This window comes from Onychomys torridus, chromosome 15, assembly GCF_903995425.1.
Source record: "Onychomys torridus chromosome 15, mOncTor1.1, whole genome shotgun sequence".
Taxonomy (NCBI): domain Eukaryota; kingdom Metazoa; phylum Chordata; class Mammalia; order Rodentia; family Cricetidae; genus Onychomys; species Onychomys torridus.
In genome coordinates this window covers 26,551,683-26,569,351 of record NC_050457.1, presented here as the reverse complement: position 1 = coordinate 26,569,351, position 17,669 = coordinate 26,551,683, and the positions used below count along the sequence as shown (strand labels likewise).

The following is a 17,669-nucleotide window of genomic DNA, read 5'->3' as shown; positions in this document are numbered from 1 at the left end:
GTGTAATATTTGGTATGCATAGTGTTTTGTCTGAATTTGTTTCCTTGGAGGGCAAGTTGGCCTGATTTAATAATCTAATTTAATTGCCCTTTTCATTTCACCTTTCATTTAATTATAATCCTCTGAAATTTCTCCTGCTTCTATATATTTCTTGTCTTAGTAGGTCCCCCGGTTCTTCCGACTTTGCTCGGTCATAGGACAATAAGACTCAGCTCAGTATTTTACTCAAGTTGTTTTTTGAAGGTCCAATGGTTTTATGCTTCAAAATCAGATAAACTGTTTATAGTATAAACTGTCCCTTCAGACCTCTTTTCTTGTATAACAAGAGCAGTGTTGGGAGGGATCTGACATAAAATTATGTCATCAAAGTCTTTAGTGTCTTGACAGGGCCAACTCAAGTCTGATAAAGAATGTCCAAACGTGTGACTTGGTGTCCTGATGATTTCAGCTGGTGCAGCATCTCCCATGTGTGTTTTCTCTTTTCTTTTGCAGAAGGAGCTGAGCCTCCCCAGAAGAGGAAGCCTGTAAGTAGAAGGACTCATTTTCCTCACTCTCTTTTTGTCTGGTTTGTAATGTGATCATTATCTGAATTGTTGGGCTGTGATGGTGATTAAAAAATTAATGATGAGCTACCGAATCAACAAAACAAAACAACATAAATTTATTTATAAAAGTTAAAGAGTAATGTAATGATCTCATTATAATTTGCTGTATCTGTTTGTGGGCATTGTAAATTCAAATGCTTCCTAAGTCCTAGGAGAATCATAAGTTTTAAAAATGCCATTATATAGCCAAGAAAACAGTGATTTAATCTGCAGATAAATGCAAGGTAACCTTAACCAGGAGTTAATAATTGACAATGTATTTTGACAATCTATGGTTGTTCTCTATATTATGGATTTTTTGCTTGAATTGATGAAGTCTTTGAGTCAGCTACACTTCCTGCTGTTAGAGCCAGGTCTTATTGAAAGGGTACATGTAATGTTTTTGTATTCAAATAATAGATGTGCAGACCTTGACTTGATTCTTGGTAGTGTGTCTTCACTTTAAGACTAATTATATATTTGCACAAAAAAATAGTTGTATTCATTTGCCATTTCTAGAGTGAAATTGTCCTTTAATATTTCATTCACTACCTATAGGGTAGCTCTCTTACCATGAGCAGCACTGTATAAGGGTTGAATTTAAACTCCTTGGATTTTTCTGGTTGGTTTGTGTTGAAGAAGTCTATGGTACAGATCCTCTTAAAATTTTTTAATTTTTAAGATATTTAGGAATGTAAGATATAAGGAATATTTAAAATAAGGTTAGCTAATCCTACTGTGGAGTAATAGAAAAAAAACTATAGGGTGACTGTTGTCATCTTTTGGGTGAAATTTTTTAAAAATGCAAGTCTTTGAATCTAGGAACCTAAACAGCATCATGTGTGACCATTTTATTTGCTTTTTAATGAAATCCATTCATTAATTTATTTATCTGTTTTGATACAGGGTTTCTCTGTGGCCTAGCCCTGTCCTAGAAGTTGCTCTGTAGACCATTTTGTTTCCATTTTATTTCTTTTCCTTTTTCTTTTTGAAACAAGTTTAGACTGCCAGGTGGACAACAAATTGTTTTTCCTGCAAATTTCCCTCAGCCCTCTCTGCTCCTAGCCCCACTTCCTGGCTGGAGGTTAATGGCTTGGGTCCTTCATTAGGAAGACCCTTGGGATTAACTGCTTTCTTTTTCTGTGTCATGGTTACATGCCTGCTCCCACAACTCAAACTTTGGCTATTTCTCTTCATAATGAGAAAGCAGAAGTGAGACAAGTAGAAAACTATGTGAGATCTCTTCATAGGCCAACAATCTTATTTTCTCTATACTTTTGATTTAGTTCTTAACACCCTGGATTTTTCTCCTATACTTTATTTGAAAAACCTTAGATTTCCTTTGGGACTTTATAGAAATTCTCCTTAGATTTGTTAGTCTGTATTTCCAGTAACTACTAGAAGCTCATACAAATTATGAAATTAAATCCATTCTGTCTATGTAAGATCCATATATTACTTTCACAGTGAAGTCTCAGTTCTGTTAATGTTAAGCTCATGGTCCTGAATGATGTGAGAACACATGAAAGAAAATATGTATTTCTTCACTTGAGAAAACGGGATCATTAATAATAAAAAAAGAGATAGTGAAATAAGTGTATTTGGAGCCTGTGCTGGGAATTATCTAGAAGTCCCCCCTCTAAAATAAATTGGTTGTAGAAGAAGCACGGCAGACAAGTCAACACAAAGCTACCTACTTCAGTGAATTTTGTGAAAATCACTATTTCCAAATGAGTCAACCTCCCAAGTCAACATAATTTTACATTGGCTGCAGTGACCCTCAAGAATTAACAATGCCTGATGTGGCTCTTCAGAATCCCATGTCCCTCAGTGTCCTGAGTGGATGCCACACAGAGGGCCAGGAATGAATGATTCTGTGCATGCATGGTCCTTCATGCCACCGAGGAAAAGAGATGCTCTTAAAAACAGTGCCAGGTTCATTTTCAGAGGAAGCTAAGGCGTAGCTTCCTTAGGTGCTGACTTCAGTCTAGCCACAGGCCATGATTGTTCTGCTGATGCTCCCTTACCTATTCACTGCAGAAATGCCACCTAGGGATGCTTTCAACTCCCTCCCTCTTCTGCAGGAAGACTGGGTTCTCCCCAGCCCCCACCCCTTCTGCTGTTGGGTGAGTCCCTCCACTTTCCAGTCAGCAAACTACGCAGGCCTCAGCATAGGCCTTGCCTGCTCCCAAAGCCACAGACGGAACTTGTCTGAGGGGCTGTGCCCTCAGAAGAAGTCACTTTTGTTTGATGTATCTGCTGCTTCTAATTTGTGTATCTTGAAATTTTTACTATAAAATTGCATTTCCACCACTTTGAAACTGGTAAGATTTGTTAGCTTTATTTGTAATTTTTGAGTGTTGTTTGGAATAAGCTAAAAAATAACTCTTATCTGTGCAGTCCTAAAAACATACATATGCTACATTTAAAAATAAAACTTTCATAAATAAAAGACAGAAAGAAAATATGCTTTGTCGTCATTGGGAGATCATAAAAGCAAATGGTATTTTCTAGGAAATATAATTCCGATCTCCTCTAATATTTTGCTTGCAATCATTTCGATGAGAGCTAACATGAAGACTATGTGGCCTTATATAAAGTTTTAAAGGTGGAAGAGATGATTAAGACCTTTATTCTCCAGTGCAAAGAGCAAGAGGCAGGAAAAGCAGGGAGCTACCTTCTAGGCAAGATGTCACCAGATAAGAAGTGACCTCTGCTAAGTTTCCCCTGAGGCTTTCCAGTACTCTAATCTTCTTTAAGGCCTCAAATCTTATCTCTGCTCCAGACTGCTGTATTAGGTGGATTTGAGTTTCTCTTTTCAATTCAATGAAGGCTTTGGTTCCCTGATTCTCAGAGCAGTTCTTTCCTCCCATTTCCTTGGAACTTAAGTTACCACACTCTATTTCCTTCTCACCCAGAAGTCTATCAAAAATCATGCTGTTGGAAGAACTATGCAAAGGAGTACTATATAGCAGGTTAAATATTGAGACAAATACAGCAATGAATAAGTCCCAGAGAGAAGGCAGCATTTACATTATAAAATGTGAAAGCATACAACAAATTTCTGCTCTTTTTGTTAATCCTGAAATTTGCCAGAAATAAACCAGTAGTTCCACCATTTTGGCCAAATTAAAGCAGGCTTTTATTAAAATGTTAAACATTGACCAAGATGGACTTTGGTCAGGACTATCACTTGGAAACTTTCCGGCTGAATGGTTTCAAGGCATGTGGTTTTTTTTGGGGGGTGGGGGAGAAAGGGGGACACTTATATGGCAAAACCCATAGGCCATTGTACTTTCCCATGAGGTTTTGTTGTTATTTTCCAAGAACTACAACTCCCAGCATTCCAGAAAGTTACCTGCTCTTTGGGGCTTATAGGTTTACTTGGGGTCTAACATTTCTAAATACACTTAACCATAGAAATGTAAGGCATGCATGGGTAGCAGCTTTGTATGAAAAGTTACTACTATAGGAAATGACAGAGATGGAGTTCATATGGCTCTTAGAGGGAGCTTCATGTATCACTAATGTGGCTGTGCTGGTAGGTATTACATCTTCTATGACAACATTCTTGATTGGATGAAAGTGCAATTCAAACTTTTAATCAAGCCTTTGCCCAGGGTTAAAAATAACTTGTGTAGATATTATATTTAAAAAACCTTTTGTGAATATGAGGATGTATCATAACTATTTTTAGTTTCTTGGTGGTGTTTTGATCTCTTGCCAAAGATTGCCCAAAATGAGTCCAGTTTTATAATACTTGTAAGTTCCCTATGTTGGACACAATTGGCTAATGCCAGAACATACACTGAATTGTGTGGATAGGTTTCAGGGCTCTTAAAATTGCTTTTGATGTGCTGCCTAAAGGCAGGCAGGGAGGAAAATGAGATCATTGCATTTATGATGATGAATTATAACTCTGAGCTTCAGAACTTGACTCTGGCTGTTCTTCCTGCCCAGACAATACCTGATCCAGTAATGTTTCCAGTATCGCTGTTTGTGGAATAGACACACGCCTACCTCCCACTAGTCAGGCAGCCTTCTGCTGTGGGTCTGTAGCCCCTGTCACCAAACCTGTCTGCTAGGACAGAGATCCTATGGCTGAATGGCAGATTCCTCATCCTTGGTGTCATAAATTTAGCCTGGGACACACAGACTCTCTTGACATGATTTTTATTTGGCTGGTCACCATTTCTGCATTAGTATTGCTGGTCTCCTATTGAGGCCTTGCCTGACATTTTTAAATAGAACGCTGTCCCAGAGGAGTTTGTTTCCAGACAAAGAAAGTGGAAAAAGTGAAAAAGGCAAAGATGTGAACTGATGGATAGTTAGGAACAAAAGCCAGGCATCCCTGGCAGTTGCAGCTGATTTTTAAAGGCTCCCTTTGTGTTTTGTTAATTGCCTAAATAAAGCTCCCTAGGATAGAGGCTTTATTTTTTTCTCTCTCTCTCTCTCTCTTGGAGTTCCCTAGAGTGCCTCTGTAGTGTTTATGCCCTGGAGAGAGGAGCAGGAAATTGGCTGAAGCCAGTTCTTCCCACCTCCTTCCCTCCAGCTTTTTTAACGGGCTTTCAGAGTTCTCCAGAAAGCCAAAGAAATCGTACTCTCTATTCTTAGCTGTAGAGTCTCCTTGCTATTTAACATGGCCTTCTCTACTTTGTCTAATTATGAGCTTTGCCATGTTCATGCATGGAGCCCTGTGGGCCTAGGAATCTGTGAAATCATGACAGTTACCAGTTTATTTTTGTAGCAACAATGAATGATACTTGGATGGTTTCTCAGCTTCCTAGTCTTTGGCCACAAAAGCATTAGAGATGCCTTTTAGGGGTACCCAGCAATAGGAACCTGAAGTAGGAGCAGCTCCTAATGTACATGGCAGCTCTAGAAAGGGTGTGTACATGCTGAGGAATGGCTCCTGGGAGTCAGTTGTGGTGCCTTGTTCCATTTTAATCACTGGATCTAACAACAACACTGGCATCTTCATCAACTTCCATTTCTTCTCCATTCACCTTGCTCTTTCACTTTTCTGAAAGTAGCTGTGGCCTACTAATGCTGGCCATGGTAGACAGACATACATTAGGATCTAAATAGTCCTGTAGGAAGCCCAGCCCCTAACCTGTATGTAAAGCAGTGCCCATCTCTATCACACCTACTCTGATGCTGCACGTCCTAGAACCAGAAATTCACTCAGATGAACCTTGAAGATATCTTCCCTTTGATACTTTACTTACATGTACCTGCCTTTGAGTATAGCAGCAGTCTCATTAATGGGAGCCTTCTGGTGAGCTGGCCATGTGGCTGATGTTTTAGATTAAAACCTTGGACTTTGGCTGCCTCAAGATGCTAGGTTTGGCCACCCAGCCCCATATGCCAATTGAAGAGGCAAGTAATTGTAAGAAGTAGAAAGGATTTTTTTCAATGTAGCCATATTGGAAATGTAAACATAAAAGGGGCCCATTAACCCCCAAGTGAAGCACGATCCTAATTAGTCTTAACAATAAAAACCCAGAGTCAGCTATCGAAGGTGAAAGCTGAAAGACCAGAGAAGCAGAGCAGCCAGCCACCTGTAACTTCTTACCTCTAAAGAAATTTCAGACCAAATGGGGTGATCCTGTCTCTAGGAATTCTCAGACTGAATGGGCACTCAGATCCTGTCTCCACCTTCCTGGTGGTGGGACTAAAGGTGTGAGCCACCACCAACTGGTTATGTTTCTCTTTTAGACTGGTTCAATCTAGTGTAGCCCAGGGTGGCCTTGAACTCCTGATCTTCTAGCTTCCTCCTCTCTCCAAATGCTGGGATTAAAGATGTGAGCCACCACTGCCGGCCTCTATGGTTAACTAGTGGCTAACTCTGCCCTCTGATCTCCAAGCAAGCTTTATTTGTCAAAACACAAACAAAATATCATACAACTCCCAAGTTATTCCTAGGAGTCCAAGTTCATTGTTCTTTTCATGTAAATCTCTCTGAGCATGCTACACATCGTGGCATCCAACATCTCTGATACCTCTATTAAGATCCTAGTAACCTAGAAACACCCATAGTGGGCCAAAGGGAGCCTCTTTCTCTTGAGAGTCCACAAATCCCTCCTGTTAGAGGTGTTGCTACAGCCCTCAGATTTTTCAGCCTTCATCAATTCGGTCATCATAGACAAATATGCTAATGCATAAAGTGGCAGGTGAGAACATACTGGTTTAAGATGTATCCTCAGATAGTCAACATACATTTACGAAGAATTCTCACTAGTGAGCCCCAAGACAGTACAAACGTAGTGTTTCCGTGATTATATAATTTACAGTATAGATTGTATAGACACACTTGTTTTTCTGTGTGCCTAAACATCCCCTGGTAATTTCTAACACACAAACTATACAATTCAAGGCCTCTTGTCTCTTCAGGAGATTCCTACATAATTCAGAAAGAAGAGCTCCTGATTTGCTCAACGGACCTCCCAAAGATAAAGGAACCCAACTCGCTGTCAGAAAACTAGCAGATTCAGATTGTTGAAAAGGAGCCCCAACATCTCCAAAGAACCTCCAAACTGACTAAGAAAGGGAAGGGCAAGAATGGGGATCCACAGGCTGGGAGAGCAGCTCCTGGTCTGCCTATCTGGTCACTTCGTCATAGTCTCACTTCCCCTCTGCCAGGCGGCCTCACAACCTCCACCTCTTGAGGGGAGCAGCCTTCCTCCTACAAGAGGAGCGCTTCTTTCCCAGTGTGTGCCCTCACCTGCGCGTGAGGTGTTGCCCTGTGCCATCAGCCATAGTGAAGAAGACAGACCCAAAATGAAGCGCAACTGTCAGGCTTTTCCTGCACACTTAGTTAACCTGTCACTTACCTTTTAGCAAAAGTGGCCAGAGGCCAGTCTGTCAGAGGTTTGAGGTGTTGAGCAATGGTTGCTCGATGAACAAATGAATAAATGCACAAAAGGCTATGTACACTTATTCCATTTCTTCCTAGCTGTTTGCCTTACATAGGCAGAGCCAAGGGGATCCAGGGATGGTGTGGGAAATGAGAGGGATCCACAGCAGAGATGGCTATCAAAGAGAGCTTAGGACCTTCAGAGAGAAGCTAGCGTGGAGCTGAGATGTTGGACTTGAGACTACAGTGTGTCTTACAGCAGTTGCATTTGTGCATTTGGGTTACCTGCACTGGATCAGGGCATGTCTGAGCTTGGAATTCCTCATCCTGAGACAAGCGAGGTAGTGACCTTCTAAGTCATTGAATAGGCTTGGGTGAATGCAATTGGTATGTATAGTTCTGTGTACCTTTTTTAAAAAGACTTAAACTCAGAACATAATGCCTTGCCTGGCTGTTTTGCAAAGTAGTTTAGGTAAAATGAGGTCATTTCCAAGATGGAGGGAGGGGGAATCTCCTTGGTTTTGTAATAGATTGGAAACAGATATGTGAGATTTTCAGCAAGATGAAGGTAACATTTCCGGAAAGAGAGGAAAGGGGCTTAATTCAAGGAAAATAAGGGACACATAAACCATATTTGGCTATGTGTTAAAACACATTTATTTTCCCCATAGCACTTTCTAACCCTCCCGCCCCCACAGATATGGAATTCAGAGTATCTACTGTCAGAGCCAAATAGAAGTCCAATGTCATGTTGAATGTTAGAACTCCAAAAACAAAACGAAGAAAAAATTGAGTGTTGCATCCGAATTAGCATTTAAAGTGGCATGTTTATATAAAAAGGGAGCGGGTGGTGTAATATATCCTAGAGTAAAGACAGGAATTCGGGCTGTGGAGAATGTCAGTTGCGTTTATATATTCATCGAGCAGCCAGCCTGGCATTTGGCATGCATTTGCAATCTTCCTTCTCAGGAGTGAGTTTGTCTGCAGTAGGGAGAGAGGAGCCTGGGAGAACAGAACAGTGTGGGGGATGGGAGGGTGCTTCCCGGTGGGTGGGTACTTCCCTGTGGAAATTAGAGGAAGACCTTCCTTCTGCTCGGGGGAGCGGGAGACCAACGTTTAAGGGGGATTCAAAACACCATTTCCAGCTGAGAACTACCTTTTTGCACGAAGGGAAGAAATGTCATACTTACTAGAATAACTTCAGCAAATTGGAGTCCAGCAATTGTTTTCCATAGGCGATTCATTTTCAGCCCATACAGTGTGGCCACAGGGGCTGGGAACAGACAGATAGCTTCTCTGGCCTGCCGATCTGTAGGAAATCTTGGGATAGGGCTTTGGAGCATGGCCTGGGTTTGAATTCTGTCTCAGCCAATTAACCAGCTCCAGGATCTCCAAACGTTACTTAACTTCTGCGCATCTTAGTTTCTCATGCATAAGATGGAAATATTACTCTATCCTGGAATTGTCCAGAGGGTTAAATTAATAATTGTAAAATGTTTTTGATTGTGCCTAGCATACATATGTACTGTGTATCTGTTAAGTATTAGGAAATAGGACATACTTGGTGCCATTTGTTTGTAGCCTGATGGATTAGCCAAAAATCCACCAAATAGGCAACAGAAGTAATCTCTTTTTTCTTCTTTTAAAATATTTTTAAAAGGTTTACTTATTTTGTTAATGGGTGTGAGTGTTTTCCCTGCATGCACGTGTATATATCATGTACATGTCTGGTGTCCATGGAGGATGGAAGAGGACATCAGATTCCCTGGCACAGGAGTTACAGATGGTTGTGAACATCTGTGTGGGTGCTGAGAACTGAGCCCAGGGCCTCTCTAAGAGCACTGAGTGCTCTTAACCAACACTCGATCCCTGAGGAAGTACTCCTAAAGCCAAATGATTTTAGTAGCATTTTCTAGAGTTACTTTGTTGCATTTTCTGAGAGGTGTTGAAGGGGCAGATGGCCTTCTGGCTTTGGGTAAGACTCACACTGTACACTGAGCATTGCAATGGCCAACCCTGATAACCAGAGGGTTCTGCCTCTACAGTGGAGACAGACACAGACAGTCATTAGATCACCATGACTTGCGTGTAAAAGATCCCCATGCCCCTTTCCCAGAATAATCCATTCTCCTTCAGCATAATGGAAGGTCAGTTTTTGGAACAGTGATTTGGGATGAATAAGTGTTGAGGAACATGGAAAAATGTAGTCATAGGATTTCAAAGCAGGGAGAATCCTTAAGGAAAACTTTATTTAAACTTGCTTTCTTTGATGAGTAAGGAATTAGCAACTAAGAAAGACTGGGACCTATTGGGCTCCACCTAGTACATTGATTGTGAAATATGAGCAGAATTTGGGGTTGCCAACCATTGGGGACTGGAGTGCAATCTTTTGTCTTGAGGCCATTATGCTGGAGTGTTAGCAAGCCCATGGATCGTTGCTCTGTAGATGTAAAGCTTCTTCTCGTGGACCTCCATAGTGTGGACCAAGGAGTAGGCTTCACGGGGTACGCCTTCCTTCACCGTGTTCATCAAAGCTTCTTTTAATGTTCTGCGAAGTTTGGCAAGTTCTTAAAAGTTTCCACTTGCCATTGCAGCTGAGGGCAAACAAGCTAGACCAAACCCAAGCACCGCCAGGAACACAGTGTACCCCAGGCTGATAAAGAGACCAGTGATGCTGCCCCAGTCAGGGGGCCAAGGGGCCCAGCTGTGCTAACTGGCTACTCCTGCAGATTCTCATCATCCAACTGGACATGTGAGCCAGCCTCTGAATTCAGTATTGTTCTCTCTTTACCCCATTGTGTAGAAGCAAACGGGTTCTCCGATGCACAGACAGGAGCCAGGAAGAAGTGGGCTTCACTTGTGTCTGTGTCTCCTTAGGAGGCTTCAAGTTGTTGTGCCCAGATTGTGACCCCCCAGAGAGACCACCGAGGTGGGGGTCTTTCAAAGTCCCTTTTCCGTGCTCTTTGGAGTGGCGACAGTCAGACTTAAGGAACTGGGAAAATCAGAAGTGCTTTTGGGGTTTCTCTCTCTCCTCTGGTGCAAGGGGACCTCACCCTCTGTGACTTGGCTGGGACATTTTTTTTCTCTAAAACTAGACCTGCTTTGTCTTTTAACCTATTGTTATGTAAAGGAGGTGCCTCTTCCAGGTGGAACTGAGGATGCCCTATACTAACAGGTTAGAATGTGAGGCATGCCCCTGGAGCCTTTTAGTTACTCCATACTCCTTCCCAAGAGCCCTCTGAGCCCTGTTTCTTCTCATCTACTACCCAGAAGACAACACGTTCCTCTCTGTCATTAGGAAATTCTACACAGAGAGTCCACGTGACACAAATGATTGAGCGGAAACAGTTTGATTGACTATTTAAATTTGATTGTCATGTAGCTATAAATAGCGTCTTGCATGGGAAGTTATTTTAGATGGAAAAGTCCTTGTGTGTGTGTGTGTGTGTGTGTGTGTGTGTGTGTGTGTGTATATGTGCATGCATGCCTTTGTGTATAGGGGGTACTCATCCATGTTGGGGGTACAAGTAAGTGTTGAGAGTCTTCTCCTATTGTTCTTTTCCTTATTTTTTTGAGAGTAGGTCTCACTGAACCTGGTGCTCACAGTGCTTGTTCTCTGGGATCCAATAACTAGTTCCGGGGTTTAGACGTATGATGTTTCTGTAGGCTTTTCTGTAGGTGCTGGTGACCTAAACTCAGGTTTTCATGCTTATACAGCAAGCACTTAACCTGCTGAGTAATCTCTCCAGTCCCTCGAACGCAAATGCTACTAATACATTTAAATGTGTGATAGAATTGAAGGGGTATCGTGGAGGTGACAGAAGAGAGTGCCGGATGCTGCGGTGGTGAAAAATCACGAGCCATGAGGGCCCATGGGAAGGCACGCCTGCTTTTTAGGCTGGGATGTTGTCTCAGGCTGATGATGTAGTAAGGACATACCCCTTACAAGAATGTAGGGATATGTTTGAAATGCCTAACTCTTAAGAAGCATTTGGGAATTTTGTACTTGCTTTCATGAAAGTGCTCTTGCTTTATTAAAACACATATGCACACACACTTGTGCCCTTGCGTGCGCGCGCGCACACACACACACACAGAGAAAAATGAAACAAAAATCCCTGTTGTGTTTGGCTATGTTCAGTCTCCAGCACTGTATAATTTCAACCCTTAGGAAGGTGGAGACAGGAGCATCAGAAGTTCAGGGTGTCCTCTGCTGAGTTCAAGGACAGCCTAGGCTATGTGAGACTTTATCTAAGAAAAGAAGGAAAAAAAAATAATGTAGGATGGCCTTTGTACCCTTTTTGCACAAGAAGAACTGGTTTTTAACTTTTGGTATGTCATCGAGATCCATAGGATTAACCTTGCTGAGACATGGGTGCTGTGCCCCAGCTCTCCCTACACATGGATTTTCCATGGTGGTAGCCTTCAGTGTGGTGGTAGTGGACAAGTTTTTAATGAGACAAGTCAGCTTAGAGGCAGGGGTTAGCTTTGAGGTTTATTTTTTTCAGCAACTGAAGATGATATATATATATATATATATATATATATATATATATATATATATATATATATATTTAAAGACTACGTGACTTTCACAAGTGTAGCTGCTATAAAGAAATGATAATGTTTATGTTCAGGGAATGGTGACTTACCCTCTGGGTAGGTACAGGTTGTGGGGGTGGGGGTGGGGGGTGGTTTCCCCTTTTCTCTGCTCCCCTTGGTCTCCTTGCTGATGCTATAAGTACTTGTCTGTGTTTAGCAGGGGCACACGAATGTGTTCACTGGGGGTTTGTAGTTAGGATACAAAGCACAGTGTTTAGTATGTTAAATCAAGAGTCAATCATCTGAAAGAAGCAAAGGCTTTTTTATTTTATTTTTTCCCGTGTCTAGGGTACATTAGTTTAAATGTTAAAAGCAATCCTTGTGGGCTACAGAAGTACTTGGAAGAGCTGAAGGGTGTTTGAAAAATGCACTTGGCATCACGTGCTGAGATGAATGAATAGCTCGGTATGCAGGTTTCACATCTTAAGGGAACAGTGTTGGTTTTTAAGGTGGCATTCTAAGGTATTAATTTGTATGTTTATGTAAGTTGGTTCTGGTAGAATCATGGACACATATTGTCAAAAACATTGGGTAAAGCATATAACTGAATTATTATCTTTGGGAAGTCAGGCTCCTTAGTTTTAAACCAGCTCTGTTTTGGTTTGGTTTGTTCCCATCTTCCCTCCTCCTTCTTCTTCTGTGGGTTTTGCATTTATACATCGTGTGGAACATAGAATAGTAGTGGCAGTGGTTGTCTGCAGATTTTAAGAGGAGAATCACAGGAAAGATCTTCTGCTCAGCACTTCCTAGACTTTGCCTAGTCACTCCCCAGGCTAATGCACACCACATCCCCTACTACGCTGTACCAAAGAAGGGGGAATTCTGTTGCTCTGAAGCCATTGCAGAATCTTAAAACAGCAGACTGAAACACAGCCCTTCCTCCAGCTGCTTCTCCCCCTTGAGTCCCATGTAGCATGAACCAACTTCAGCTGTCCCCAAGAACACGGGAACCTTGCATGGTCTGCCAGTTGAGATTACGGCTTTATTGAGAAGACAGCTTTATTGAAGCCTAGCCGGCATGTAGGAAAGTGTGCATAGTCTTCAGTCCAGAGTTGGGATTTGTGCATGCCCGGTGATAGAGTTCACGAGATTCCATACCTGTCCTTGGTGCTGCAGAATAAAAATTACGGGAATGAAGTGTACAAATGCAGCCACCAGCAGCAGCAGGAGTGTGTGCTGCCCATCTCCCCTGTGAGGTCCCTTCTGTCCCTTAGAGTACTCCCTCCATCCATGTATCCAGCCACGCAACTGTCAGTGCTTTCCACCTCCACCCCCCAGCCCCCCAGAGATTAGATTGCACTTTTAAAAAGTTCTGAAATGATACTGGAAATACCCCCGCACACACACCTTTCGATCTGGCTTGTTTCACTTAATATACCTATTTTGAAGTCTATCCACGGTCTAACCGATGTTGCATATGTTACTACTAATTCTTTCCATTGCTAGGTAATATTCTGTTGCATGGCAATGTCACTGTTTGATTATCCATTCACTTCTTGATGACACTTTGGGAAATTGATAATGTTTGGCCTTTATAAATACATCTGCTACAGGCTGAGCATCCCTAATCCAGAAACCCCAAATCTAAAATATTCGGCAGTCTGGAACATCACAAGTTGCAAACATTTTGGATAAGAGATGTTGAATCTGTAAATGAAGGCTCCCAGCCTGTGAGTTTTTAATTCTCTTTATAATCAGAAGAGCAAATGTTTTGAATTCTGATGGCCTTTTAATTTGCTCTTTAAAAGCTTTGGTGCTGAATCTAAGAAATGTACACAATTACAAAATTTCCTCCTCTGTTTAGATCTGTGCTTAATTTTGAGTTAATTTTTACCCATCAAGAGATATGTGGCCGGGTGGTGGTGGTGCACGCCTTTAATCCCTGCACTTGGGAGGCAGAGCCAGGTGGATCTCTGTGAGTTCAAGGCCAGCCTGAGCTACCAAGTGAGTTCCAGGAAAGGCACAAAGCTACACAGAGAAACCCTGTTGGGCTGGGGATTTAGCTCAGTGGTAGAGCGCTCGCCTAGCAAGTGCAAGGCCCTGGGTTCAATCCTCAGCTAAAAAAAAAAAAAAAAAAAAAATAGAAACCCTGTCTTGAAAAACCAAAAAAAAAAAAAAGAGAGAGATGTGAATGAAAGTTCCTGTTTTTCTATAGAAATATCTAATACTGGTATCCTTTGTTTAATAGAGTATCCTTTGGCTTGAAATTCTGTGTGTGTTTGTCAAAGCTCAGTTGTCCCTGCAAGGGTCTGATGAAGGCTTTCTCTTTTGTTTCATTGATCTGTCTTTATGCCAATGCTGTGACATCTTGATCATGGCTTGATAGTAAACCCTGTTGATGCTGTTGATCATTTTTCAACATCATGCATTTCCAAGCTGTTTTTTTTTGTTTGTTTGTTTCTTTGTTTTTTTTTTCTTTGTTTTATAGCTACTTGGGGTTCTTAAACTCTAGAGGAAGTTTGTCCACTTCTACAAGAAAATTCTAAGAGGGTTTTTTTTTTTCTCCTGCAATTGCATAGCGTCTATAGGTCAATTTGAGGAGCTGTGGTAGATCTGCAGTAATTACAGTTAAGTATAGTCCTAGAGGTGGATTAGAGGGATGGCATGCCAGTATGGAGAGGCTGGGATGGAACTGCCTTCAGATGGTGCACAAAGTTGAAACCAGTGACCCAGGATTCAAGACCTCAACTGAGAAGTGAGTGAGTGACTGAAATGAGCGCATACTTCATCAGGAAATCCCTTTCAGAGAAGTCCAAGGGGAAAGCCTGGGAGGGCAGTTCTAGGAACAGCCCAGACAATGATCTGAATCTAGGATTGGAAGGAAGAAGCTGTAATTTTTTTTTTTTTCCCCAGAAAGGAGAACAACAGTGAGAGCTGAGGCTCCATGCTAAGGGACAATGAAAAAGGAAGATTGGCCAGAGCGAGTTTAGTGGCCTAGGAGAGGCCCAGAAAGGTTGTGCTAAAGGATACACCTGAGGGATGTTCACACTCCAAGGATTGTGTCCTATAGTGCAGCAATGTCTGTTGTGCAATTGAATTGATCATTGGTCTAGGACAGGAAGAAATCCAAAGTAATTTTGCTGTCTTCCCTTCCCTGGAGATATTTGATCATGTCTAGAGATACTTTGGTTGTCCTAATTACTGGGGGGAGACAAGGCTTTCCTTTCCCTTTCTAGTAAAAAGAGGCCGAGAATAATGTTAAATGTCCTATAGTGTATATGGAAACCACTATCCCCAGCCCCCAGCAGTTACCTCCCCAACATGTTGAAAACATGATGCAGAGAGGAAGGATGAGAAGTGGAGGTAGATGAGAGGTGATAGCAGCTCTGAGAATCTATGAATCCGATACATCTAGGAGAATCACTCTTGTGTGGTCACTAGAAACTTGTCCTGGGTCATCAAGTATTAGCCTGAGGATCTCCGCTGATGATTTTTTAGAAAATTCTCCTAAATTACCAAATTAAGGTAATTGAACACAAGGATACCTTGAGTAAATAGTAGAAATTTGAAATAACTGAGTAAGCTCCTTTCAGAAAAAAATTCTGCATGGACATGGCAGCATCCATTGAGAAATTTATTGATTGGTCAGCTTTGGATTGCAGCTAATAGAAAACTAACCCAAAGTGTCTGAACAACATTAAAAAAAAAAAAAAAAAAGCTAACTAGCACAGAAGACTGAAAAGCCCAGGCTTCACACCAAATATAGCCAGGAGTCAGTATTGTTCATGCAGACCTGGGTTCATACAACTGCTGTGTGCTGTGTGCTAACTGTTCCCAGGACACTCTTTCCTTCTTCGTTTTCACCCAGGGGATAACCTTTATCCTCTTGCCATGATGTAGTTTCCCTTTTATCAGTCTACTTTAAATTCTGAACCTAACCATGAATATGTTGAGCTCTTGCCATTAGGCTGGTCTGAAAATATGAAAGAATGTGGATTTTCTCATTCATAGTTTTTTAATGCCACGTTGAAATGCAAGAATTTGGGGGCATCTACCTGATTAGAACAAGGATATTAAAATTAAATTGACTGAGCTACGAGGATGTCTCAAGTCTGTAAAGTGCTGACTATACAACCATGTGGAGCTCAATTCTAATGCCTAGCGTCCATGTAGAAAGTAGGGTGCCTAGAATCCTAGTGGTGGAGGGAGGAAGATAAGAGAATTCTTAGGGCTCAGATGCCCGCCAGTCTAGCCAATCATTGACCACAAGATTCAGTGAGAGATCTCTTCTCAAAAATATAGATGGTGTCTTAGGGTTTCTATTGCTGTGATAAAACATTGTGACCAAAAAACAAGTTGAGGAGCAAAGGGTTTATTCAGCTTATACTTTCAAAGCATGGTTCATCACTGAAGGAAGTCAGGACAGAAACTCAAATAGGGCAGGAATCTGGAGGCAGGAGCTGATGCAGAGGCCATGGAGGGGTGCTGCTTAATGGCTTGCTTACCATGGCCTGCTCAGTCTACTTTCTTATAGAAGCCGAGGCCACCAGCCCAGGGATGGCACCACTCACAGTGGTCTGGGCCCCCCTCCCCATCAGTCACTAAGTAAGAAAATGTATTACAGATATGTCTTATGGGGGAAGTTTCTCAACTGAGGCTCCTTCCTGTCTTATGACTCTAACTTGTGTCAAGTTGATGTAAAACCAGCCAGTACAGATGGAGAGCCTTTGAAGAAGACACCTAAAATTGCCCATGGCCTCCACATGCTGTGTACATGTTTGTTCCCTCCCATCCACATGAGAAATACAGAGAAAGCCAATGCCTTTGGAATGCAATTTGGGACCTGCCATATGTATATATATAATCTTAAGAATTATTAAGAAACCACATTCATGTTTTATTTTTTAAAAATTTGAAAAACATGACAGCTGGAAGATTTACAGCTGTGTAAGTGACTTGGAATTGTTTCCCATGGAACCATGGTTTAGAAACAGTATAGGAGTCCCTGGAAATGGAGTGTAGTCGGCATTGCCCAAACTATATGGTGAACATACATAGAGGAGACAGACAAAAATGTAGATATGGGCAAACCACAAAGAATGAACATGGGGGAGATGAGCATGAGCAAACTAAGAGCTGTTTGTTCTTTGGTGCCAGTTCACTAAGGTTCACTAAGCACGAATATCCTGGGGTGCTTCTACTAACAGAGTCTGACATTCTTCATCAGAAGTAACTGAAAGTTATAGAGGTCATGACTGTGCTCATCCTAGATACTAGTGGGCTAGCCCAAACATAAACGCTGTCTCCATTTATCACTCAGATGGCACTTGTTAGGTTAGTCTATGCTTCCAATCTTGGCTTTATACCCAGGAAAGTGTGTTCACGTACATTGCTACCCGCCTTAGCAAAAAACGCTAGGCATTTATTCCTCTGTCCATATGTCTCACCTTACCAGTCTTCCAACTCGATGAAGACAACTCTGTCCCAGTCATTTGAATGATTAGATTATGTAATATTTAGCATGCTAGATGATCAGCAGTTTTGTTTCTTATTGGTGGACATTCATGTATTCAGTACCACCCTTGCCTGCCCTAATGCCCAGCAGCAGTGCTGCTGCAGATGTGTCTGTGCTCACACACTTACATACTGGTCCTTTTTTCCCTATAGGGTAGATTCCCAGAAGTGGA

General features: G+C 41.8%; 1 protein-coding gene across 1 annotated transcript in view; it reads left to right on the top strand.

The window, feature by feature from the left end:
- Mast4 (microtubule associated serine/threonine kinase family member 4) overlaps positions 1-17,669 on the top strand; it is a 581,729-nt gene that overhangs the window by 306,656 nt on the left and 257,404 nt on the right. Inside the window, 1 exon segment of the mRNA XM_036206828.1 lies at positions 493-524. Coding sequence (XP_036062721.1) covers positions 493-524 — 32 coding nt within the window.